This window comes from Xenopus tropicalis, chromosome 3, assembly GCF_000004195.4.
Source record: "Xenopus tropicalis strain Nigerian chromosome 3, UCB_Xtro_10.0, whole genome shotgun sequence".
In the NCBI taxonomy this organism is placed as follows: Eukaryota; Metazoa; Chordata; class Amphibia; order Anura; family Pipidae; genus Xenopus; species Xenopus tropicalis.
Window position 1 is genome coordinate 125,300,755 of NC_030679.2, and position 25,814 is coordinate 125,326,568.

Here is a 25,814-nt window from a genome sequence, read left to right on the forward strand (position 1 = left end):
CTCTATCCTCCAGCATTTGGCTTTGAATTATTGAACAAAGTCTTTATATGTAATATATACTTTCACCAACGACATTTTCTGGCCAGAAGGACCTCTAGGCAAACACCCTTTGTGCCTTCAAACTAGCCATTATTTCCTATTCACTACAAGACATGCACTTGGCCAGTAAAGTTCTGATAAGTGATCTGTATTTGCTATCTGGTTGCAGGTTCCCTGGCATCAATACTTATTTTGTTGAGTTTTAAATAAAGCCCAAGTATTTAACCTGTGATTGTATGTTATTTCACATCTCCTCTCCTTGCACATCATTTCTCTCTGTAGCAGAAAACCTGTTATCCAAAATGTTCCTATTTATGAGAAGGCCATCTCCCATAGACTCCACTATAAGCAAATAATTCTAATTTTTAGAAATGATTTATGTTTTCTGTAATAAAACAGTCCCTTGTACTTGATTCCAACTATGATATAATTAATCTTTATTGGAGGCAAAACAAACCTATTTATTTTAATTAAAGTTAAAATTAATTTTTAGGTTATCTAAAGGATGGAGACACAAATTACAGAAAGACCTGGAATACCCCAGGTCCTGAGCATTCTGGATAACAGGTCCTATACCTGTATCCCTTTACCTTGCATTTAAAGCTACATAATAGCACTGTAGTGAGGTAACCTACGGGAGTGCAACACACATATAAGAGACATACATAGGCCCCAAAACTGAAAGCTGGCAGACATGTTTCTAAGAACACAAATTTCAAAAGCCCCCTCTGTTTCTGAAGATTAACAAAATACTTATATAATAGAGCTCCCCTGGAGCATTTCCTAATTATAATGGTTTCATGGTTTCTTTCCTTCCGCTTTCGACTCAAATAGGGCTTTGTAATGGAGAAGTGCTTCTCTAGAAACAGAGATTTAAAGGCAGATTTAAGTGTCACTAAAGGCAGCCATACACATTAAGATCCGCTTGTTTGGCAAGGTCGCCAAATGAGCAGATCTTCTCCCAGATATGTCTTAGGTGGGCTTTATGGGGCTAATTTGATTGTTTGGCCCTAGTGCCAAATGATCCAATTAAAAGAGCGGGTAAATGGGCTGTCAGCCAAGGACTGCCTCAGCTCTCAATCTGATGGGAAAATCAACTCTGCCGGATTGAGATCTGCCCGATTTTAGGCCAGATGTCGGTTGGGTAAGCCCATTGGGGGTGCCTATACATGGGAAGATAAGTTGCCAAACGAAACGGTCTGAAGGACCCGAATCGCCAGCTAAAAAATCTGCCCATGTATGGCCACCTTAAGTTTGACTGACCTGTAACACTAAATGTTTATTATGCACTAAGAACCACCACAGCAAAATAAACATCCCTATTTAGGTCCTGAGTAATAGGTAACTTGCTTAACAGGAAGAAGAGACCCATGCTCCAATACTTAGGGGTTGAGGATAAAAAGTTTACTCTCAGCCAATAATAATCCAGCCAATACTTATTCATTAAAGCACCCTTACCCTATGGTTGCCACCATTTCTTGAAAAAAAAGCAAAGCTCACATAAGGGCCCTTTTCTTACCACCTGCCCAAAGGAAGCAGAGATTTAATCTAACCATGGGCCACTGCCCTTAAATAGACTCTATGGGGGATGACTTGCCATAGATCATTTTTACCATCTTGGTCAGTAGCCAATCAATACCACTACCTATCCCCACAGAGGAGTCAATGGGCTGTTAAGCAGCCTTTGATTTTAAATAATCAGTTTTTCTGTATGTATTACATATTGTACATCTTTTACCCCCTGAAATTATAGGTAATTCCACTAATATAATGCCTGATAATAATAACACTGGAATTAAATAAGTATGCCAGCATAGCGATGACAAAAACCCTGCAGCAAGTATTTAAATATACATGTGTGTATTTTAATACACAAATCACCCCTTTCTACACTGCCTACAAAATATAATGATTGGGGGAGGTGCATAAAATGCCCTATTCTTACAACTTTCCCATTCATCTTCATGTTTATAACATTATTTAATTTTGTTACTTTTTATTACTTATCTTTCTTCTCCGGCCCTCTCCTGTTCATATTCCTGTCTCTTGTTCAAACCACTGTCTGGTTGCTAGGGTAAATTGTATAGGATATTGATGCTGCCAATTAAAATTAGGTGAAATGCATCAGAACAACTGGGAAAGGAGGGTTGGTGGTAGGTGCCTTGGTTGGGGGGGTAATCTGAAGGGAAAAAATTACATTATTCCAACACGGTGCTGAGCCTTTTGCACATAGTTATGGGGTTAGTGAGGCCAGTAGCTAGCAGTTGGATGGTGGCAAATGATGGGAGGGGTGAGCTGGCAGAAAGTTGTATGCTGGTGTATGGGAAGGTTGCTGTTGGGTGGACTTGGGCGCCCAAATCTCTTGGCCGGGCTGTACCATGATTTTTATTTTGTACACAACTGCCCACAACCCAGCCCGTACTTGCCACTTAAGACACTATTGAGAAGCCTGAAATAGAGCATATTGTTGTGTCACTTCAGAAAAGATCCTACTTTCCACAAGGCCAACATGACGGAAGTGGCCACTCCTGATCGCGACTCAATCATTGGCCCCGGAGCAGTTCTGTACAAAAATAAAATGTTGGCCTTTATTTCCAAGTAATACTGGCATGTACCTATTGATTTTCATAGGAAAGTGTCAGTATCACCATTACCGGCTAACAGAACACTCATACTAAATGTATTATGATAAAGATGAATTGGCTCGGTTAGGTTAGACAGCGCAGTGAGTGTCAGAGCAGCATTTTTAAGGGCTGGCGCCAGTCTCTTGAGGCCCTTAGTGCTGTGTGTTTGAGAGAGTGTTTGTGCAATTAATTGGTGACCAAAATAGCATCCAGTGAGTTCATGGGAAAGAGCTGAAAACAGTAAATGTGAAGAATCAGTATGCTGCACATGCTTCCCAGTATATATTTTTTGCTTGCTGCTCACAAAAAACACCTCATAGGACTTAGCCTCCCACAAGACCCTTTTTCTAGGTGTATTTACCAAAGGCACAAGTCATTATATACTTTTATTAGGGGGTGGGGGCCCATTGTTCAGGGGGTATAGTTTTCCTTTAAAGGATAAAGTCTTAAAAACAATATGGTTAGAAATGTTGCATTTTATATACTGAATTTACTGGACTGGCCCAGAGGATCAGCAGCCCTATAACAATAATGACTCTGCCCATCAAATTTGCCCATGGCAGCTCACCATCTTCTTACTGTGTCCGAGACACAGCTTACTATGCTCACTATGCTTTGGACCCTTGTTAGAAGATGGGGAGCTACTGGGGGCATCTTCAGAAACACAGATCATCCCTGCAAAAGGGCCGTGCTGGTACAGATCTCAAAACATACAGGGCAGCATTTCCAGCCACTTTATATCCTGATCTTTAGTTTTCCTTACATCCCTAATGATCCCCTCCATCACTACCACTTACCCCAATATAAATATCAAAACCACAGGGGAGCACTCACATGTATCCTCTTGCTCTGTGCTCCACTGAGTGCCTTGCCCCTAGACCAGACATCTTCAACCGATAAGATAATCCAATTCACAGAGCATCGGAACTGCAGCTTCATCCATTTAAAAACTCACTTTTATTGAAAGCATTAAAAACATATCCCAAACGGAGACTTCAAAAGTACACTATACCATATCATAGCCATGTTGGACAAATGTGTCCCAAAGTAGCATAGCCTGTTGCTGAAAGGTATTTCATGAAGAACAAATGTGCCTGGGGGCAAAAACTGTGACACCGGGATGCCTCTCAAGCAGGTCACAGGGTGACCACTGCTCATTAAGAAGAGTATTCTTCCAACTAATTACAGTAATGTCAACTGGCTGTAATAGATTATTGTAATGAGGCAGGTTCCAGTGTGATACGATTTTTATATGTGACTTTTTCTGACATGTTTTAGTGCCAGTAAACATGCCCTCTTCCCCCCCCTCCACAACCTCATCATTGGCACTTGCCTCAATTTAAAATGATTCCTAAGCTGCAGAGCTGCTAAGCAGGTTTGGCAACTACCATCCTATTTCCTAGACAGGAAAGTGTAAATAAATCAAAATATCAAACAAGAAAGAAAACATTTTTTTTTTAAAAAAAAGCATGTTTAGCCTTGGCGTTCTTTTGATGTCCTTTGCCTTTAAAGTGAGACTGGAGGGAATGTTGAGTAGGCAGTGTAGAATGCGAGTGGGATTTTACATTATCATGGAGTACAATGGCACATATTCATAGAGGTTGAAATGAAAAACATGAATTTTATTCAAAACCTCCGTACAGCTTCAACATGACGTGTTTAAGGGACAGTTGGTGTAAGAGAAGGAACCGTGCATTCTTTCAGAGATTTGCAATTCAGGCTTTTGAATAATTTACCCAAAAATGTTATTTAAGAAATTCTGATAATGTTATTATTGCATGTTATTTGCATCGTCTAGTTTTATGGAATATGGTAGAAATGTTTAACGGCTCCAGTGAGTGAAAGTCAAACGAGCAAACAAGGAAGTGGCAAATGACACACAGAATGATTGCAAGGCTTTTGGGAGTACAAAGGGCAAAGAAGTTTAGAAAAGAAATAACATAAAGGTCTTTTAAGGGTTTGTAATAGTATTTGTATATGACCCTGGAGCCTGTGTATAGACTTGCAGAACAGGACAGCAAGGGCTGGTGTGAGATTGGCAGAGTTCCTAAACTGGACCATTTGGCTTTGGCTGGGAAGACCCAGCCTGAAGACCATTTAGGATCACATTTTGGTAGAATGTATGGAACTATGGCTACATGGCTTTCAAGCAATGTTTTTATATATCTGTAATCTTGGATGAATGAAGGGCTGCCCTAACAAAAATGCTAGGTCTGCAAGGGAGCGCAGAATCAAATAAGTCACAAAACCAGTGGTTTGTATCCTTATATCTCAGTGCATATCTTTATATGATCCATCTATCTGCCTACCACTCAAGTGTTAGCCTGTGCTTCAGTGATTGGGGAGAAGGCAGACGTTTACCAGCAGAATCACATCCCCAAAACTAGTGTACATTTCACAAGCCTGGGAATTGTCTACTTTAAGATCTGGAATCTTTTTGAAACAAAGCCTGCATTTAGTAACCTAGAACACGAGATTAAGCATTAGAGGCTCATTGGAGTATTTTTATTGTGGGACCACTTTAATTTAATGAAGGGGGGGATCGGGGCATCTATAGCATACTTATGGTGCAAAGAAACCATAGGGTCATTCCCCTGTTCGATATAGCTCACTGGTCTTTCCCCCTTTTCTCACAAACTATTGCTCTCCTCCATACACTTATTCATTTAGTCTTTATCCACCTTCTCTGCCACCTGTACCCTGTACAGGCAGCTATACTTGTCATTCAGACCCTTTTTACTTGTTTGTAGCGGTACTGTTTCCAGCAAAAAGATGCACCGACTGTATAATGTGCTGACGTTTGTTGGCCAGTATACGGCTATCCTGTAATATTTAACACCTTAAAGTACTTTGCAGAAATAGTCTTTAACAGTGGTTGTAGGACTTTATTGTTTCAAGTGCCCCCCATTAGCTCTTAACAAGGTTACATATGTAGGAAAGCTTTGGTATCATTCAACCATAATTCCAAGTATATCTAGGAGAGCAAATGCATTCTCACCACAAATAACTCCCTGACCTTCAAGCTGGGTTCCAGCTGTATTTAGCAATGTTTAAGGCCTCCCCCACCACACCCCAGTTTGGGAACTACCAGTCTATTGAAATTATAGGGAAAATACACCCACCTTTTAACAGGAGTTCATTTAGTTGGGCTTATGTAGAAAATGTGCACCCCCCACTTCATAGTGGGTGCTGCACAAATTCTCTGGAAAGCAGAGGGACCTCAAGCTTTACATACAAAAACTGGAGTACAATGAAGTAACATCTGATATATAGGTGCTTACAAAACAAGCAACATTCATGGGCGTCGTGGCCTCAGGGTGTCGCTCGAAGGCAGGTATGCACTACACAGGCAGGAAGGGAGATAAGCTTATAAATCAGAGTTATAAAGACAGTACCCATCCTTCTTTAAACAATTGCTTTTATTTCTTTAATATAAAAATACTTATTTACAGAAATAAATATATAACGTAAATAAATTACCAACACATGAAATTTTAAGAGCAGGAAAAATTAAAAAAAAAAAAATATTTACAGTACACACAAGATTTTCTCTTATAGTGCTGATGACTCAAAACATTATTTACAATATAAGATGGTAGGCATCTTCCAATATCAAATCAAATACACAAAACAGTGGATAGCTCATGGCCCTCCAAAAGTTTACTGAACTACCAACATCTTGTTGTAGAAATCGCAGTTAAAAACATGTGGAGGACCACAGGCTGCCCATCCCGCCATACACAGATACACGAGGGAGTGTGGGACATTTGGCAGAGTTATCCGTATGACATACCTTTTGCAAATTCTATCCAAAAAAATAATGTCCGAATATTTGGCCCTATGAGAATTCATTGAATTTTGCCCAGCAGTTACAAAAAAGGAATAGTCTGAGTTCCCTTAATAATTACAGAGCAATACAGTTAAAAGATTATTAAAATAAAAAGGTTAGTTTATCCAAAACTCACATCTGTGTCATGCTTCAAAAACACATTTACACGAACACTCATCAACCACAGAGCGACTGCATCAGAAATATGTGATTGAGGCAGTCATTTAATGTGTGACCTGATGCAAAGCAACAGACAGGGTTGAGCAAGTCAGTGTTGTACGTACAGGAGTGGTTGGTCCTTCTCATTGGGGGGAAAGGATAAATTAATCAGTGGAACTGACTTTGGAAGTGTGAATACTACAGTACAAATGGTTCTAACAGATCCCTGCAATTGTGTCTTCTCTTCTTTTTAACTGAGCACTGACCTCTTCCTCCTACACAGCGATCCCGAGGCAGCAGCATGGATGATTTCGGTCACAGTTGACGTCATTCTGAATAAGCCTCATCTGAACATATGTAAACAGTATACGTGCATGGTGATTTATTGCAGAACTTTTTTTTTTTTTTTTTTACTGAACTGCTGCAAGGCGAGAATGATTTTTTTGCAACCCTTTCCCTTGGTAAAGGACTGCCAACATGGTCCGATAAAGTATTTAATCGTCTGGAGTCTCTCATGCATTATTGCTGCGGTGACCCTGAACCTCCAGGAAGAGGGATGTTGCCTGGTTTCATTTTACTCACTAAACAAGCAAGGTAAAGGATTAACTATCTTCTTAGCGAGCTCTTCTCTTATTACGCCCACAAAGGCTTAGGTTAGGTACATTTGGAAATACTGAACATCAAACTACAGGAGAGGGAGCTTTACCAAGGCAACATGAGAACTTGGTCCTTCTTCATACCCAATATTTTCAGTCCATAGATGGACAGGGGCTTTCATTTTGGCTTTGTCCCTTCACCACACCTCTAGTCCCTGAGGTAGTTTAAAACAAAAATAATATAATAAAATTTATACCAGTGCAAACTGCGCAAGAGGCACAAAACAGTGTCAAACAGATGATTCTTCTGGATTGGAGTCTGGTAATGCTTGCCTCTGCTTTAGCTTCCACCGAAGTTCCTCATTAAGGTCCCCCAGCTGAGGGTGCTCCTCAGCCACTCCCCCTCCAAGTGTCAGTCGGATATAACCATTACTACTTGAGCCCCGAACCCCTGCTAAAAGCATATGGTTGGGTGAATGCAGGGGAGGTGAAGGAAGAGGCTGCCCAGGAATACCATTTCCAGAAGGCGAGGAGGAGCCAGTGCTGTTCTGGCACAATGCATGACCAGGTACAATTTTCAGTGAACCATCAGAATAGTAGAAAGAGGAAGGGTCCCACAGTTTCTCATCAGAGTCTGCACTAGGCAGGCACTTAGGTGTCTTGGGTTGGGAAGGCAATTTGATAGGATATACCAATGTGTTCTCCATAGATTTGGAACCTTTTTCCAGCTCATCCTTTAACTTCCTGCGCAGGTAGACAACAGCTAGGAAAAGGGCCAGGCACACAGCCCCCAGTGCTATCACCATCATCCACACCAGGCCCAGCCCATCCAAAGGAGCACGAGATTCAAGAATAAGGGAAGGCGAGGCCACCACAGTAAGCTGGTAGTTCTCTGAAGTCAGTCGGGTTCCCTGCTCTTCTGAGAAACAGACGTAGGAACCAGAATGATGAGTGCCCACGCCAAGAATGACCAGTGCCTGCAGAGTGGCGTCAAAGAGGACAGAATCATCCTGGTCACTTCCCATGTCTTGCCCATCGAATGTCCAGATAGGTTCTGCCAAGTTAGAGGATAACTGGCAAGGAAGGACCACGTTTGTCCCAATTCCAATAGTAATGTTCTTTGAAAAGTATCTCACTGCTGGACAAAAGAAAAAGAGTGTAAATATATTACAGCAAACTTGCAAACACACCCTTATGTGCGTGAAACACACCTACACAGTCTCTAATGTATCATTACAGATGTATTATGTGTCACTGTGTGAACAATTGTTTCAACTCTTAAGTGGGATCAGTCTCTCTTTTTAGTATAATTTAAAGAAGGCACATAGCAGAAGTTAAAATCTCCACAATATTGTAGTCTATAATATATGATGCTGGATTTAATTTGGGCTAAATATAATCATTATCTTTGCCCTTGGGCCCTTTCTTGGAGCTCCCTAGAGATTCTCTTTGGTCCCTGTTTCAAATGAGGGTTCGTGTTCAAGTGGTCCCAGCCAGAAGGACAGTAGTACCCCCTAGGCAGTCACAGCCCTGCAGTCACACAAGCAAAGATAGGCATCAGTTCCCTATCAGGTCAGCCTAGCTGCTGATTGGATCCTATCCTACAGTACAGTGTGCTGGGGCAGCCACCCCCCTGCACAGCCTAGGAAAGGAGGCAGCAGGAAGTAGGGACCAGTGGGGTTTTTGGAGAAATTTTCAATAAATCAGCCTGAAACACAACGTTTTAAAGCATGTTTGCTTTTCATACAGTATGTCTGAGTGAATAGATTATTATATAGATTTACACGGTTATATAACTAGCTAATGGAGACCGTGACCAGCTAATAGTGAGCATGGCAGCACACAAAAGACTTGACAAATATGTTTTAATCAAAACTTCCTCCTTCTGAAGACACACATGCAATAATATGGGAAAATCATTCCAGATATAATCTGTGACTTAACAGTCATATTAACTCTTAAACAGAATCAGTCTCTCTAATTTAAGGATATTCTAAAGATTTACACTGTTATATAACTAGTGAATTTGGTTATATAACCTCTGTGTGCGTGCCGATGAGCAATACAGGTAAATTTAAAAAGAAAGTTGTTCTATGTGCTTTGTATTTGTATGGACTTTCATATGAATTCCAAGATGGGTTTTTTAAGGTGGCCACACATGTGGCGATTTCCGATGGTCGCACGAAAGATCGTTCCAATCGGCCACTAACGTTCGGGGCTGAAACAGCAGATAAGGAGGTAGAAACAATAGGATTTCTACCTCCTTCTGCCGATTCAGCCCTGAAGGCAGATTTTGATCAGGCGCCTTCTATGGCGCTCAATCAAAATCTTTTAACCCGCCCGATCGGCTAGTCGACCGATATCAGCAGCCTCCTGCGATATCGGTCGACTCACCATACACGCACCGAATATCGTACGAAACGAGGTTTCGTACGACATTATTGGTGCATGTATGGCCAGCTTTAGTCCACATTTTCTTACAGAAACCAACACCTTCTGCATGGATTCCCAACACTGACCTGCATTCATGTTCTGCACCTCACATACTGATGTGTCGGAGTCCTGAATATCCTGAAGGAGTACAGACCTGTAAATATAAAGACAGGTTGTTAAAAAATAAATAAATAACCAGTCCTGGGCAATTCGAGGCCTTTGTTATTAAATGACAACTCCAGGCACCACATTTAAGCTGTCAGTAGCATGGTGGGGGTTAATGGTTTACAACAGATTCAGGGCCACAGGTTGCACATACCTGCTAATGACACACAATCACACATATGCACAAGAGAATAGTATCTAAGGCCTAACCCAATTTACCTGTGCTGTTCATCGGCACGCACACAGCGGCTAATATTAACATTCCAGGCGCAGTAGGGATCTCGAGCAAGTATGCAGTCAGCACAGGAGCGGTATTTACTGCAGTCTGCAAAGGGAAGCTGCACTAGCCCAGATTGTGAGCCCACATACAGAAGAGACTGGAAGAGGAAAAAAATTAAAGGTTACAATAAACATTTTTAAAAATCAATGTAAATTGTTAAGAGCAACAGTAACAAGGATAGAATAATAGGGTAGTGGCAAGTCAAATAGAATGCCAGTCTAGAGAGGTGGAATATGCAATATAAAATATAATATAGAAAGAGTTTCTTGGGACTATAGGATTGGAAGCCTAGGGGACAGAGGATAATAGAAGATCACAATAGGTGGCCAAAGGGCAAGTTGTGGCATCCTGGAAGGAGAAGCAGACTTACCTTGCGGGAGGAAACGGCCAAGCTGTTCACAGGATAGGATTTGTCAAATACTTGCAGCTCCTCAATTATGTGCACCGTTGATCCAAAGCTCACAGCTTTATTTACCCAACCATTGTCTGGAATAAAAGGAACAGAGATGACAGTGAGTGAGATGAACCCCTATCAAAAGATGGTAGACTGGCTACCTATGAGTAAAGGACAGACCGGGCATTTTACAGATTCTTTTATTGCCTGAGTTTTATGTTTACTCCATGGAAGGGACACAAATTAAATAAATAAACATGTCCACGATGTAAAGTGAATGAGAACTGCCGCTATGTGCTGGTTCCTGTCTAGTGACTTAGGCAACTAATTGCTAGAAAGTGCCCAGTGTGCCATTACTCTATGGTACTGGGTCATTTCTATTCATGCGTGTCATATATATATTATGCCTATCAAGAGCACTTCTTTACCTGTTCCAATGAAGAGGACATCATAAGGCTCCTTATCCAAACCCAAGGTCCTCTGCACTGCAATGGTTGTGAAGTTTATTCCCCTTCTGACCAGCAATGGACGTCCTTGGGAAGGCATAACAGTGTCGTCCATTAGCGGATGCTTCTTGACAAAGTTAAGGGTATTGTCAGGAAGCTCCAGAGAGCTGTACACTCCATGATTCCTGTGCCAGTTGGTGATACACTGTTGAGAGAAGGAAAAATCATTATATTCTGTTACTCAAGGACCCAACTCTTCAGCAAATTAGCAGCAAATGTTTCCCAATAAGGTTCATCTACCCACAGAGTGGTACAAGCAGGGACCCAACAGCGGCACAAAACAAAATTTAAGTGACTGTGGCCAAATACATGCACATGGGGAGAAAACTCAGAGTAAGGCTGCACAGACACCCATACAATGTGATGTTTACATGTGATCCTAATATTAGTTCCTTGTATAGAACTTGGCTTGAGTAAAAGCAGGATTAGGCCTGAATTTTTGCATGTTTCTTGCCCTAATAAATATATTTCTTTCCACTTTGCAAGTGCTACATACACAAAAAGACTGTATACATAAATACATTCTACTGTTTTATACCAATAAATAGTACTTACTGATCCTGGTCGGGGACTGGGCACAGAGTCAGAGTATCGACCCCACTTCTGGGATTGCTCACGGTACTCCTTGTACGGTCCGTCAAAGACCTTCTGGATGTCATGGATGGAATACTGACAGACAGCGGACACTGGAGAATCACCCCTAAAATAGAAAAACACTCTTAGCCGAGCTAAAAGCCTTGGCACTGCATCCAAAACATTTACACTTTTGTATATTCCCATGGGACCTTTTGTCACAATGAAACAACAAAGCCATTTTACTTTATATTACTGGAACTTCAGCGGATATCTAATATTTTGCATTGTTCCCTAACACATAACATACAGAGTACAGCAGTTCAGAATGCTTCAGTGGTACCACTTACCAGCGAGCCTGGAAGGCAGCAAAGAACTGAGTGGAGCGCCACTCTTCGGCCTCTAGCTTAAATACAGATTTTAAAAGGTTAAAATTCAGCTGAAGCTCTGGGATGGAGCAAAGAAGCCGGGCTTTGAGGAAACTAGTCCACTTCCTCTGCAGAGTACGAGCCCCTCCTAAATCCCCCTACAAGACAAAATATGAAGATATAGCCCCAATTAGCCATAAGATAAGCAATGTGGAATTCAAAGCAAGGAAGGAAGCCTATTTTCAAAACAGAGAAGTAGTGGAAGGAAAGGTTACACTTTGATGCTAGAGGGTGCCAGGACCATGCGGATTGGGAGGAAGTTTTATTTCACAGAAACGGTGAAGATCCTTCTAACAATTTTACTTTATACCACCTTGTTGTAGGGCGAGCAACATGGAACAAGCCAAATAGATTCTTTTGTTTAAATAGGGTGCACCATTAAGTTAACTTTTTATATAGAATGCCATATTCCTAGCAACTTTGCAATTGGTCTTCATTATTTATTGATTATATATAATCTCCAGTTTGGTATTTCAGTCTCTCATTCAAATCACTGCCTGGTTGCTAGGGTAAATAAGACCGTAATACCAAATTGGAGAGCTGCGAAATAGGTATTTAGACTGAAAAACCAGGGAAAAAAAAAATAAAACAAAGACCAATTGCAAATTGTCTCAGAATACCACTATCTACACAATACTAAAAGTGAACCACCCTCTTAAAAGCAAACAATCCAGTCTATCTAAGCCTTGTTAAAATGAAACATGCTCTGCCCCAGGACCCTTGCCAGACATCTCACCTTGCAGATACGTGCCACCCTGGATACCACTTGCTCACTGGAGCAGTCATATTCTAGAGCCCGTTCGGTGAAAAAGTAGTATATCTTATCATCGTCCCCAATTTCACTGCCCACACTCTCTGGCATGTGCGCCGAGCTCACAAAGTTTGGTTCTGCAGGGAAGAATGAAATCCGGTGAAGTCAGGCAAGGTATGGAGTGGATTTGTAAAAGTAACATGAGAAAGTTTCCATAGGAAATAATCTGTAGTTAGCTTTAACTGGTCTGGAACACCCAGAATAATGAAGTTTGCAACATAACCTCCTTCAATTCTGTAAATGTCCAACACTTACCATTCAGCCATGATGCCAAATACTCTGTCTTCATTATATTATGCTGCCCCACAATGCGCATAATCACAGGCTCTGTTCCAAGGAAGTTGTTCATGGTGGCTGAGTACAGGGCTCCATCTGAGGAACATTAAAAGTATAAAGATAAGGCCTTGCTCTGTTTGACACCATAAATACAGATTTGGATATTCACTCTTCATGCTAGATTACCAAGAGAAATGCATTCCGATTTTAATGTTTCTTGTTATCATTAAAAAACGTTTTACTCTTCCATATTGATATCAATATAGCAATGTATTTAACTACTTTTCCTCTGGGTACATTTAAATGTCCTTTCTATTTATCTTTCTTCAGACATTTCATCATATCTATTTGAATGCAATTTCTTTATGTCCCTTCTCTTGCATAGGTGCTGTTCCTTTACATTTTCCAAAGATGTATAGTCTCCTCCCCCTTTTCTAATCATCTTATCGTCTTGTTTTCTATTGGTGTTCAGCCTTTTAAATACTAATGTTGTTGTATGTACATTTAAGGCCTGCTTTTAGATTACTAGAGTGCCCTTCCCCTGTTTTTTCTTGGTTTGATGCTTAACGCTTTGTCCACTCCCTAGAGCTGAGGGTTTTGGGTTGGAGCACCTGGACCATCCTATTTACATTAGTAAGCTTTTTTACAAGCTACGGGTGCTATTTTGCTAAATATATACATGATTTTTTTACCATAAATACAGTACCAATGGAGAAAAGAGGATGATTAACTCACCTAAAATAAGCCCAGTGTAGCCCTTGGCTGGATCATATGGAACTTTCCCCTTCCCCTCTTCCAAGTTATCTGCATCCAGTGTGAATCCAGACAGTGCCTGCACATAGAAATCAAGTCAAGTCAAAAGAGCTTGCAATTAGAGTACAAGAGTTAACCACCAGGGAAGCATGTGTGTACATGGATAAGCATCAATGCAAGTCTCTCTTGTTAATTATCCCCGGGTATTTGAACACCCTGAGAAAGTAGCTGAAAGTGCACTGCAAGTTCTGCTTTAGGCCCTTACTTGCCTGCAGTTACACAAGCAAACACAAGCTGAAGCACACACTGGTCAAAAACTATAGTGAACAATTCCACAGCTAATCTTGGTTTGTTGCCAGGGAAATGCTAAGATCCCTGTGTGCATTGCTGGCCTATGGCCAGAGTCACAGACATGGCTACATGGCTTATAATCAGCATCTCCCTATTTCATGGCACAGGGCATTGTTGTAAGTAATCCACACCAGGACGTCGCTGCTAGTGTTTTGGAGAATCGCCAGCTGTCTCAACTGCCCCAGCAGTCAAATGCTACCATTACTCTGCAGTACAACTACTTTCGCTCAAAGCATCATACCTCCGACAGTGCCAAACCGGTAGTTTGGACCCAGCCATAAAATGTTTAACACGTAGACTTTGTGAGCCTACAAACAGATTGAAAACTATAAGCATGTATAGAATGTCTACTCACAATGTAAGCACACTTGGGCTGGAAGGCATACGTCCCACAAGTGATGAGATGTGTCTGGTTGTACTCTTCCAGGAAGCGGATGTAGTTAAAACATTCTGTCTGCAATGTTATAGAAAAAAAAAATGTGGCTATTAGTGGCAATTTCGCAGAAATCATTTGACTACTTCCTATGGGAGATTAGAAGGAAGCTTGTGGCCAGCCTAGGCCAAAATGGCAAACTGGGAAGGAGAACATTTTTTTTTTAAATTATGCTCACTAGTCAGATTACTACTTTCCTTAGTGTGAAAACACATGGAGCTACTAGTAGCAACTAATTGTCATGGCTACTAAACTCCAAAAATCCCCTGCCATAGACAATACTGAGAATGTGCTTGCACCCTAAGAGCTCTGGCACACGGGGAGATTAGTCGCACGCGACAAATCTCCCTGTTCGCGGGCGACTAATGTTCTCCCTGCCTCCCTATCTCTCTGTTCGCGGGCGGGATGGCAATTCGGGGAGATTAGTCGCCCGCGAACAGGGAGATTTCTCGCGGGCGACTAATCTCCCCGTGTGCCAAAGCCCTAAAACACGACATTAGTCTCGTGGTGAGATCTCGGCAGTCCTTATCTAGGTTTGAAACAGTTTGTTCAGTGGCCCTTTTTTAACCTCCACATTTTTCTACTACTTTCAACTGGTAATGAAGAAGAGATCTCTTGATAAGATTCCAGCCCAAAGCCATCTACTAGCATGTTCTCACCCCCCATGCATTAGCATAGCTGACGGGCGAGGCAGGCAACCTACCCATTAATTAATGTCCTTCATTACTGGTTAACAGTACACTGATATTAAGATAAACCACTCTAGGTGGGAAACTTTTCACCTACCTGATTGCTTTTTCCCTTTTGGGCACATTCTGCCTTCTTGTCTGCTGGAGCTTGCCATATAATCTAAACAATAAGCATAATTTACATTTAAAATTGCAATCTTAAAAGTATTAAAGTGCAAGGAAAGTCATAATCAGTGTTGCAGCCACCATACTGGATAACGACAAGTGAATCACAAGTAAAATCTACCATACAGTCATTCTTTAACTCCAGTGTCAGGGTCATAAATTGTACAGGTTATGGCCCTTAATGAGTTAAAAGCACCCTTTTTTCCCCAAACAGGTGTTTTGTTGCATATTCTAATGTGCTTCAGAAGTCAGAACTTGGAGCGTATGAATAATGACTACTACTAAATAGCTTCAGGTTGCTGCGCAAAGCCAGCTGCACAGACATGAATAATAAAAAGAAAATAATATACAGTTCTAATAGTTGCTTACACCCCAGAAAAACATGCCTAGTTTCCCACGCACTGATTTTCCTAGCTGGCTTGCCCAACCCCAAACATTATCAAGCTAAGGAACACAAGTCATTTTTTGTAAGCAAAATACTCACCGGAGGCCTCAGCTCTTTGCCGATGTTACTGAGGTCTAAGCTAAATATGACTTCTCTTGCTCCCACATACAGAGCCCCCCGATCCTCATCCAACGTCAGTGTCATGACTTGGGAGACTCCGTTGCGCCAGGACTGTCGCACCACTGACACCCCTAAGTCATGGAAGAGAAGATATCTATCATATACACAAATAAGGTTTCACTCTCAAACCTTACTTTGACCTTTTAAACTGCACTGCCAGGAGTATATTTTAGACTAAATATGCATACTCCTTAAATCTCATCCAAAATGGCCATCATGCTGCCCCCCACCCCCCCATTCAAGGCTTTAGGCAGGCTTGCACCCTGAAGCACAACTTTGCACTAATCCTTGAGGTGACAGAAGTCTATAAGAGCAGACAGTAACACTCAGAGTTAAAGAATTAGCAGTATTTCTCCCAACAGACCGCTCCTAGCCAAGCCAGCAATTGGCCACGTGACACGTCGGTGCCTGCCATATCGCAAGGGGCAGGAGTTATAATTGCTGAATGACATCAGCCCCCTATGGAGTCCAAGAGGAACACAAACAGGTGACATCAGTCAGAACCTGGAACCCTTGGTAGGAAAGGCTTACAGAAGGGCTGTTCCGGCACCCAGTGAGGAAATTGGCACCCACAGTTGACTCACCATGGTAGCGCACGGTTTTCCTCGGAGTCAGTTCCCATTCCCAGGCCTCAGCTCGGAGCAGCAGTGCCAGAACAAAGAAGCAGCTGGGAAACATTGCCATGATGTTCAAAGCACGACCTCTGCCTTTGGAAGTCTGTGGAAAAAAGAAAAAAAAAAAAAAAAAAGAGAAAATTATTACTCGAGGGCACAATGACTCACGTGAAACTTAATAGCGCAGATTTTCGCCTCATTCTAAACACACAAACAGGGCCCTCTCTCGGCCTCATGTAATCAATTCTGTTCCTATGCACCGCAGTATTTATATACTCATAGGGGCTGATTTACTAAGACACGAATTCCGACCGAATTGGAAAAATTCCGATTGGAAAACGAACATTTTGCGACTTTTTCGTATTTTTTGCGATTTTTTCGGCGCCTTTACGACTTTTCGGAAATTATCGCGACTTTTTCGTTACCAATACGATTTGCGCGAAAAACCGCAAGTTTTTCGTAGCCATTCCGAAAGTTGCGATTTTTTCGTAGCGTTAAAACTTGCGCGAAAAGTTGCGCTTTTTTCGTTGCGTTAAAACTTAAAAGGCGCGACGTTTTGCGCAAGTTTTAACACTACGAAAAAAGCGCAACTTTTTGCACAAGTTTTAACGCTACGAAAAAAATCGCAACTTTCGGAATGGCTACGAAAAACTCGCGTTTTTCCGCAAAAATCGTATTGGTAACGAAAAAGTCGCGATAATTTTCCGAAAAAAACGCAAAATACCGATCATTACGAAAAAAAACGCAATCGGACGCATTCAGCCCGTTCGTAAGTAAATGGGCCCCATAGTCTTACTCACACAGACCAACAATATAGATATGGTTATCAGCTGCATGAAGTAGGAACTCATTCGTGGGACTGCCACCACTTTCCAACTCTGTAGGTGATGGCAACATATCAACTAAAGTTAAAAATGAAATTATAGTCAGGTTTCAACTAATTAGAAGGAAGGGACACCAGTTTTTTAGTATACAGCTGATATGTTCAATATAATATTTGTCCAAACCACAAAAAGCACAAGACTTCTGAGAATTTACAGTATTTTTAAAAATAGGAGTTCTATAGGAAAAACAGCCAAGGGGTCATCTGATACGGATGAAAAAACTCAACCTGCCTTCAACTCTAACCCACAAACCCTAAGCCATACCCTATCCTAAACTGCAAAATGCTGACATTGCACACTTGTCTTCCCGCTCTGTATTATACTGCTGTGTTTGATTTTAGTTGCAAGACGGGGAAGGGGATAGAGCTTACATCCCTGGTCTGACAAGCACCCAACTAGAAACCGCAATGGTCACCTATATTTGAACCCAAATCTACCTGACCCAGGAGTGAAATAAATAAGGCTGCCAGATTCTATAGCCCACATTTGCCATTTGAGAGGCTTCCACAAAGACTTCTTAAAGTGGCCCTGACAGATTTTCCATATCCATGCCTAGAATAACCTCCCTGGCCAGTGAGATAGCACATATATAGACAGGTACAGCATACTGCTTTTTTAGGAGCCATGTGCATCATGTTGTTGGTCCCAATGGTGCCAACTACAAGTAGCTACATTATCCTCCAATATAAATACTAACGCTGCCAAACAGGTCAATACAACTTTAAGGCAGCCTCAGATTGACAGGTCTGCAAGGCACGTGTAATTATTTATAGTCAGAGAACAAAAGAAATCCTTAGGTGAACTAAGAGAGAACATATTACATCATTATAATTTTCATTAGTGTGTGTGTGTTTATTACAGTGTAAGTCAGGTTGGCATCTGTAGCCAATTAGAATTTGCTGAACAATAACTCCCAGTATCCACAAATACCACTCATCCCTGCATTAAATTTAGCGGAGAATGTCCTCTCTTCCTCGTCAGGTAGCAGTCAACTTCCAAGGAAAGGGCAAGTCTGGAATGTGTAAGGCCACATTAAACTGCTCTCCCCTTGCTTGCCCTACCACACACACGTACATATATTTACCTCAGTCCCAAAATAGCAACAAAATAAAAATAGTAATACACAGGGTGGGAATAACAGTGTTGTTTTTCCTGGCCAGGAAGTAATTAGCACAAAGGAAAAATGGTTTCCTCCCGATTAACCAAGCAATAAAACAAAGCATCTTGGGCTCTCTACAAGTACCTGTGTAATTGTGTTGCAACAAGGATTTTCCACATTACGTCGGGTCATACCCCTGGCTGTAACGATTGTGCAATAAATGATTCTATTTCTTACAAGGTGTGTGCAGTTCTATTAAATCAGAACTTCAGGAATACCTGGTCTATTGGCCGGCTTTCATAACAGCCACACTGGGAAGGTGGAGGGGGGATTTAACTAATGCAGGAAAATCAATAGCTATTAGCAATAGGTCTGTGGCACTTTAACACCAATGTGTCCTAAAGTAACTTTGGAAGGAGACCTAGCAATGCTGCTGTACAAAATATACCCAGCAGCAATCTACGCGCTCCTCCTTGGGAGATTTCATAGAGTGAAATGAAGACTCTGAGCAAGCTAGGGTCCATCAAAATCCTTCCGTCCCAAAGGCTTTCAGCAGGACAGCCCCTACCTACCCCTACCCTAATGCTACAATGAAGGTCGGTTCTTCAGTAAGACTTAAGGTGGCCATACACAAGCAGATAAAACTGGTTCTCATCCTGATGTATTCCATTAATGTGATCCAATATTGCCCACCTCACACTGGGCATATTGGGGGAAAAAGCTAATTTGGTCAGTTTAGATCTTATCCTAGGGGGCTACAAGCTTGTCAGCAAGATTTCCAACCTTTTTGCCTGGATAATTTGCTTGTAAATAGCAAAAGAAGGGCATACTCTATTGTTAGGACCATTCACTTGATGGCCTCAAAGATCAAGAAAACCAAAGGCCACCCCCTCTCTAACCCTGCAAGGGACATTTATTTCATCTTATCCCAGTCAGGAGGATCAGTTCACACATCTATTATTTCAACTGGCTTGGTCTGGCCTGTACTTTCCCACTCTCTTATTACATGGCTCAGGGCTAGGGGTGGGGGTGGAATACACAGCTAGTTGTTATCAAATAGAAGCTCTCCTTGGGTTTTCCCTCTTTTATGTGACATATCACACTGGTGTTTCAAGTACTGCCACAGGTTATAAACATGACAGATATGCTGTCAACATCCTCCCTCCTTAAAAAGTCCAGCTGTGAACTACTGCTCCCAGCATCCTCAGTGTGACAATCACTGTAGAATCATTGTGTGGGTGGAATTTGGCTTAAATACCCCCTATGCATCATATTCAGGCTTGGATCACGTTTATTTGGCTGCACTGGAATATATATATATATATAGCTAAAAATCATCAACATCAGCATTAAAAAAAAAAGCAATCTGAGGTAGAAAGAAAAATAAAATGGAGGGGGATTTGAGCCCAATAAAAACCCACACTTTTGATGGCAGTTTGGATGAGTGCTTTGGGAGCAAGGGAAGTGTGGGAGTCAGGAGGGGGAAGGGTGTTAAACAGGATACACTTCCTGGGGATTTCGTTTCGCACATTTCCTCCAGCCAACAAAGCTGCTCTTTCCTTCTCCCCACTGGGATCTTACTGTAAGGAGAACAGGGAGCGGGCCTGACTAATATCTACACCGGGCGGGGGGGACAGAGACCGCTGCACTGCAATAATCAGGAATTACCCTGCCTGCTGCTATAAGCAACGGTGCACAGAATTTCCAGGCCTCAAAATCCCATGGCACGGCTGTATTTACACAGCATCTCTTAATGGGAAATGAACCGAGACCTCAGGATATTTAGTTAGCATATAGTCTTTATGGGTCACCAACAGGCTACAAAATCATTTGGTAGCTGGGCATGCCTAGTGTATGTATATACATATACATACACACACACACACACTTTTCATATATCGCTGAAATCAATAAAAACATTTTATTACCTTTAAAAACATTTATTTTTGGTAATAAACCCCCTGCCCCAGCATGCTGAGCTGATGGTGCAAGTTTCTAACAGTAGGGCTGCCTGTCTGACATTCCCCACACTGCACAAAGGCAGCGATTATCTGGACTACGCCATGCTGGCATGTGCCCTTATACACTTGGCATGAATATGTATTACAAAGTTGGGGGAGAATTTACTCAGCATTACAATTCAAATGTTTTACAGTACCACATCTGACCTTTCACTCTTCACAGGCATTCAGTGGGACAAGAATTTCAGGCTCTTTCATTCAAAAGCAGACAAAAACCTGGCACACAGTATTAGCACAGGGTCATTCTGGTATAGGCAATCTATGGCACTCCAGTCATCACCAAGACTATAACTCTCACCATCCCCACCCCCATATCCTGTCAGCACAGTTTCACTCTGGGACAATTCAATGCAACTTGCTCAACAGTAGTGTCTATAAAAGGTTTTTTTTAAAGGCTCTATCATTGAAAGCAGACAGAGGGCTGACAATGCAATCAATATAGCCGCAACACGTGATCATCATTTCATAATGATGTTAACATGGCAGCAGCCAAGAAACAAAATAAGCCATCTGCAAAGCCCACTGTTATTAGTACAAAAATTGGCTTTGGACAAAACTGCAGCCCCAGCTTTTGCCACTGCAGGATATTTGACCAGGCAGAGTGGCAACCTTTTCTTTAGAAGGGTCTGGAAGGCCAGACTGGTGTGAAAGTAAAGTTGCTACCTTTTCTGGAAAAAATACTAGCCGTTCTAGGTCTTCTATAATTTGTTTTTTTTTTCCTATTAATTTTCAAGTAATATTGGCATGAAGCACCAGTTTTACCAGCTAGGCCAGTAAAACACCGCAGGAGGCAACCCCACCTGACCTGAGTACTAGAGGATCTCCCTATGGGCCCCAGCAATAGACAACCCCTATCAGCTATCGTTTCTACCATAAGCTTACATAAATACATTTGCAAGAATTGTCGTATATTATAAACAAGCCCAGCATGTCAGGTTTTCTGGTGGGCCCTGGCAGGCCCAGTCCAACAATGTCTTTAAATTCTCCTACCCTGTTATAGGGTGTACCCTCTTATCCTGCTGCAAACAAGATAATGATATAGAGCAGCAACAGTTCCCTGCCCTTCTCCATGTGAGGCCCAGTTGGGCAAGTTGTTACAGACACACTTGCACAAGAAACAAATGGCATAAATATGAAATCATGTCTGTAAAACACTCACTTTATAGGGCTCTTATAAAAACACAAAGCCTTTATGAAAGGGAAAGGCAGCTGTCAGATCTCAGCAGTCAAAGCACAGAGGCAGTCATTAGAAGACGGGATAGCCAGCATTTCTCCTGACCCTAAATACCCTCATCAATCCCACTTTCACTATCAGCAGGACCAAACTTGCCTCTGCTTTACATGCTCTTTCCTCTTCTATTTTTAAAAGCATATTATTGGGGGGAGAATAGGCTGCACTGGAATCAAACAATGATGAGCCTGGTGGTGCTTTATTTGTAGCACTAAAGTGAGCAAACTTTTTTTTGGAGGCCCTGGATCTCAGCCTAGCAGGAAACATTGGTTGCTTTTTCACTAGTTCTGCCCAGTGGCAGCCACTGTTGGCTGCAATAAATTAACACCTCTTTAGGTAAATCTTCTGTATGACATGAAGAGGGATGTGCTGTTTAATACTAGCTTTGTTTTCATGCCAGCATGGCCACTAAGAAGATTCAAGGCTGTCTTTAAAATCAATCACCATCATTTTAATGTGGATTAGAAAAAAAATAAAGTGAAAGCAAATCCTTAATTATAAATAGGGCATATATTGGTTTATAAACACGTTGGCTCCTTCAACCACACCTGCAGTAAAGCCAGAGAGGGTCTGCAAGATTGCACACATCATTGCATCCGGTCTGGTAAATAACTTCCATAGTACATACAAATTCTGACCAAAAGAAGCAGATAATGCCTGCCAAGGAAACACAGGGAGTGGAAAGTCACACCCAGTAAGAACTTTCTAATAACCCATAACCACATCTAATTATCATGATGTCAAACACTACATCAAGACCCTAGAGAAGGCTTAAGGCCGAAACCCTGGATTCAACACAGGCAGCAGATTATCTCTGTTTAGTGTGCATCATTCTTAAAGAGCAAGGTCCAAGGCAGAGATGGCTACTAGTGGCTACCATGTTCATATTACACCACTACCCCTGTCTAAAAAATCCAGCTGGACCAGAGGAAAGACAAAAGAACTGGACAAATGGTGAGCCATTCATATACTGTTATGCTGTAAACACATGCTCCCACCCATTCCAAAAAGAGTTGCAGCCCCAGGCAGGTGCCTAACCCTAGATCCAGCTGTGCAGATTTATAAGCACGCAATAAGCCTATTCCAGTTTAATATTATAGCTAAATTAGCAATTCACTTTTACTACTTATCATAGCCAATATTTAATACTTTAATTATAGCACTGAGGAACACAAAGGATAGCCTGAATCCATGATGTGATCCTAGACATATAGAGGAGCCCTGTAAGTTTACTAGTAAATCCCCCATCACAAATTCATTACAGATTCAGAGTACACATGGTCCGCTGTACCATTATACCACTACAGAGACCCACACATTTAACAAACACATGATCCTGAAGAAAGGTAATTCAATACATTGGCTATATTACTGTGACCAATGTGATGGCTATGCACAACAGCACGGATGCACATGCATTTCTCAAGGGTCATGAAATGGCCAAGCCCTAATGACAACATCTATAGCTGTAGCACAGAGAGAACTTTCAAGCCAAACCCATATCATTCCTCTATAGGCAATCTTTTGGTTTCAGGAACCCTGGACGCCCACATGTCCTGTATAGTGCTTAATAATAATAATACTGTTATTATACGGTTACATAGCAAATAATTCACTCACCCATTTAAAAGTGTATTCTTGAAGCAACAAATGTAATTTTTTTTTAGTTGTAATATTGGTGTGTAGGCGCCACCTCAGTGCATTGTGCCCGAGTCTGAGCTTTCAGAAGGAGCCAGCGCTACACATTAGAACTGCTTTCAGGTAACCTATTGTTTCACCTACTCCCATGTAACTGGAGGAGTCCCAAGCTGGGCTTGTAATTCTTACTATTGATTGCTGTTCTGATATCTACTACTCCACTAGGCTGAAAAGTCATTATGATAGCCCATCATTGGCTTATAAACTTCCTGCAGCAGGATCTCTAGTGGCTTGTAAGCACAAATGGCAGGCAAGTGGTGGTATTTTTGGAGTTGCACCACTCCTTCTTAGCATTAGCCTGTAGGCATGCTGTGGTAGTAACATTATAGCTTCAACATGTCTATATCTCTAGGATCACGTAATGGTTTCAGGCCATCCTTTGTGTTCCTCTCTTCAGCTTTTGGAGGGACGCTGGAACCCCAACAATACTTGAAGGGTTCCAGGCACTGCCTTTATTAGCTGTTGGACTGCTTTACCTGCTAAAATGAAAATAATTTTGAACTCCAATGAGACAGTCCCCTGTGGCTATAATGTAATAATAGACAGCAGAATTGCTCTGGGCATTTTCTACTCAACAAGAGAAGGCATGCATATATTCTAAGCCTTCCATAATCATGTCCATTTAACTGCAAGAGTTCAGATATAGTTAAAGCGTATGCACCTAGATAGACTAGGACAACAAAAAAAATTGCTGTTACTATTAACCAATATATTCAGCATACAAACATACGGATTACATTGATGTATTGACCGATGAAGGTAGTGGAGGGGGTCCTTTACAATAAGGCCTGCAATCTGAAATAAGAAATTACATGATGGTAAATGCACCAATTTTTTTGCTAAACCTGTTCTACATTGTACATTTGGTATCAGAATTTTCTTGCAGCGCTTTATAAAGCAGGCTTTTCTGTGGTAGCACAGTGACGTATTCAGTAAATGCACCTATTTGGAGTAATTCTACCTTTCACATCTCCTCCCTCTGTCTTTCTCCAACTGTCTTTAAACAATGTCTCTACCTCTCCAACTGTCTTTAAACAATGACTCTACCTTGCTCCACCCCCCCACCCAGAACCCGAGATGTAAAACAGACCACCATTAACTGTGTCTAAAATCTTCCTTACTGGAGAAAGCTTTTAACCCACAAGCCACCAAGTGAGGGCCTCTAGCATACTGCAAGGGAAGGCGATTAAAACAGCAAGGGCAGCAAAGAGTTAAGTTAAACACTTGCCTTCCCCCATCCTGCTGCCAGGAACCCTGATGATGATGATGATGATGCAGGAAGGTCTTGAAGGCAGAGCACAAATCCATAAAGCTCAGTGTTGCAAGGCGTCTTACACAGAGAAGATGTGCAGCACTGACATCAGCTTGCCAGACATATGTTAACTGTCTCATATCTGGGATAATGTTGAACAGACGGACAGCCAAAGGCAATAACCTGCTAGCAACCTGCTTCTAGCAATGCAGTAGCCAAGGCAGCTCTTTGGTTTTATATAAAGGGGTGGCTTTTTAACCATAACGTTTCAGTCTCTTATAGACAGACAATTATGCTTTTATTACTTTATTTGTATGCATTTTTATATTTTTTTAGTCTGTCTCAAATATGACTGAAATCTCTCCCATTTATCAACAACCCAATAACTTACACTCAACTATATCTAATAGGGGCTTGTTCAAGTATTAATTTGGCAGGCTGGAAAAATCCCATCAGCCAAGAACCATAGATGTGGTACAAAACCAACAGGTTCTCAATGGACCCAACTGTCTTATTAAGGGCTAAATGATTGGTGTTATAGCCATAGCCACCATTTGCTGAAAAATAATATGCTAAAGACCAGTTACAGATAAACGAAGACAATGGAGGCTGATCGAAATTAAATGTCCTCTCATGAGCAGGGTCATCGGAATGAAGGTTTTAAAATGTACCCCAGTCTGTGGCCTGCTGCCTCCCAGTCACTTCAATGGGGATGAAAAACATAACCAGAGATAAGCCAGTATTGCCTCACATATTGCATGTATATTATTATTTCTCCTTTACTCTGGAGTCAAGACCCACCAACTGCCTCTTGCTCTCAAAAAGTAGTATAATAAGGCTTTTGCTAGGCAGTTCATTCTAAATGCTCCTGTGTCAATTCCCAGAATGCATCACAGCTGATGACATTACAAGGATTCTGGTTAGGGAATGCGCTTTAAACATTTGA

At 41.6% G+C, this 25,814-nt stretch overlaps 1 protein-coding gene across 2 annotated transcripts in view; it reads right to left on the minus strand.

The window, feature by feature from the left end:
- Positions 1–6,064: 6,064 nt before the first annotated feature.
- The window catches only part of sema4c (semaphorin 4C), a 28,002-nt gene continuing 8,252 nt past the window's right edge, over positions 6,065–25,814 (minus strand). Inside the window, exons 2-15 of one of the 2 annotated variants that reach the window (XM_002932567.5) lie at positions 16,654–16,786; positions 15,989–16,140; positions 15,437–15,499; positions 14,573–14,671; positions 13,849–13,945; positions 13,093–13,209; positions 12,763–12,914; positions 11,949–12,124; positions 11,581–11,725; positions 10,948–11,170; positions 10,496–10,611; positions 10,065–10,222; positions 9,767–9,834; positions 6,065–8,382 (exon numbers count right to left, since the gene is read on the minus strand). In XM_002932567.5, coding sequence (XP_002932613.2) covers positions 7,538–8,382; positions 9,767–9,834; positions 10,065–10,222; positions 10,496–10,611; positions 10,948–11,170; positions 11,581–11,725; positions 11,949–12,124; positions 12,763–12,914; positions 13,093–13,209; positions 13,849–13,945; positions 14,573–14,671; positions 15,437–15,499; positions 15,989–16,140; positions 16,654–16,753 — 2,511 coding nt within the window. In that variant the 5' untranslated portion in view covers positions 16,754–16,786 and the 3' untranslated portion in view covers positions 6,065–7,537. Of the gene's footprint in view, positions 8,386–9,766; positions 9,835–10,064; positions 10,223–10,495; positions 10,612–10,947; positions 11,171–11,580; positions 11,726–11,948; positions 12,125–12,762; positions 12,915–13,092; positions 13,210–13,848; positions 13,946–14,572; positions 14,672–15,436; positions 15,500–15,988; positions 16,141–16,653; positions 16,787–25,814 lie in introns of both variants that reach the window. The other variant, XM_004912574.4, reaches the window with a different exon arrangement.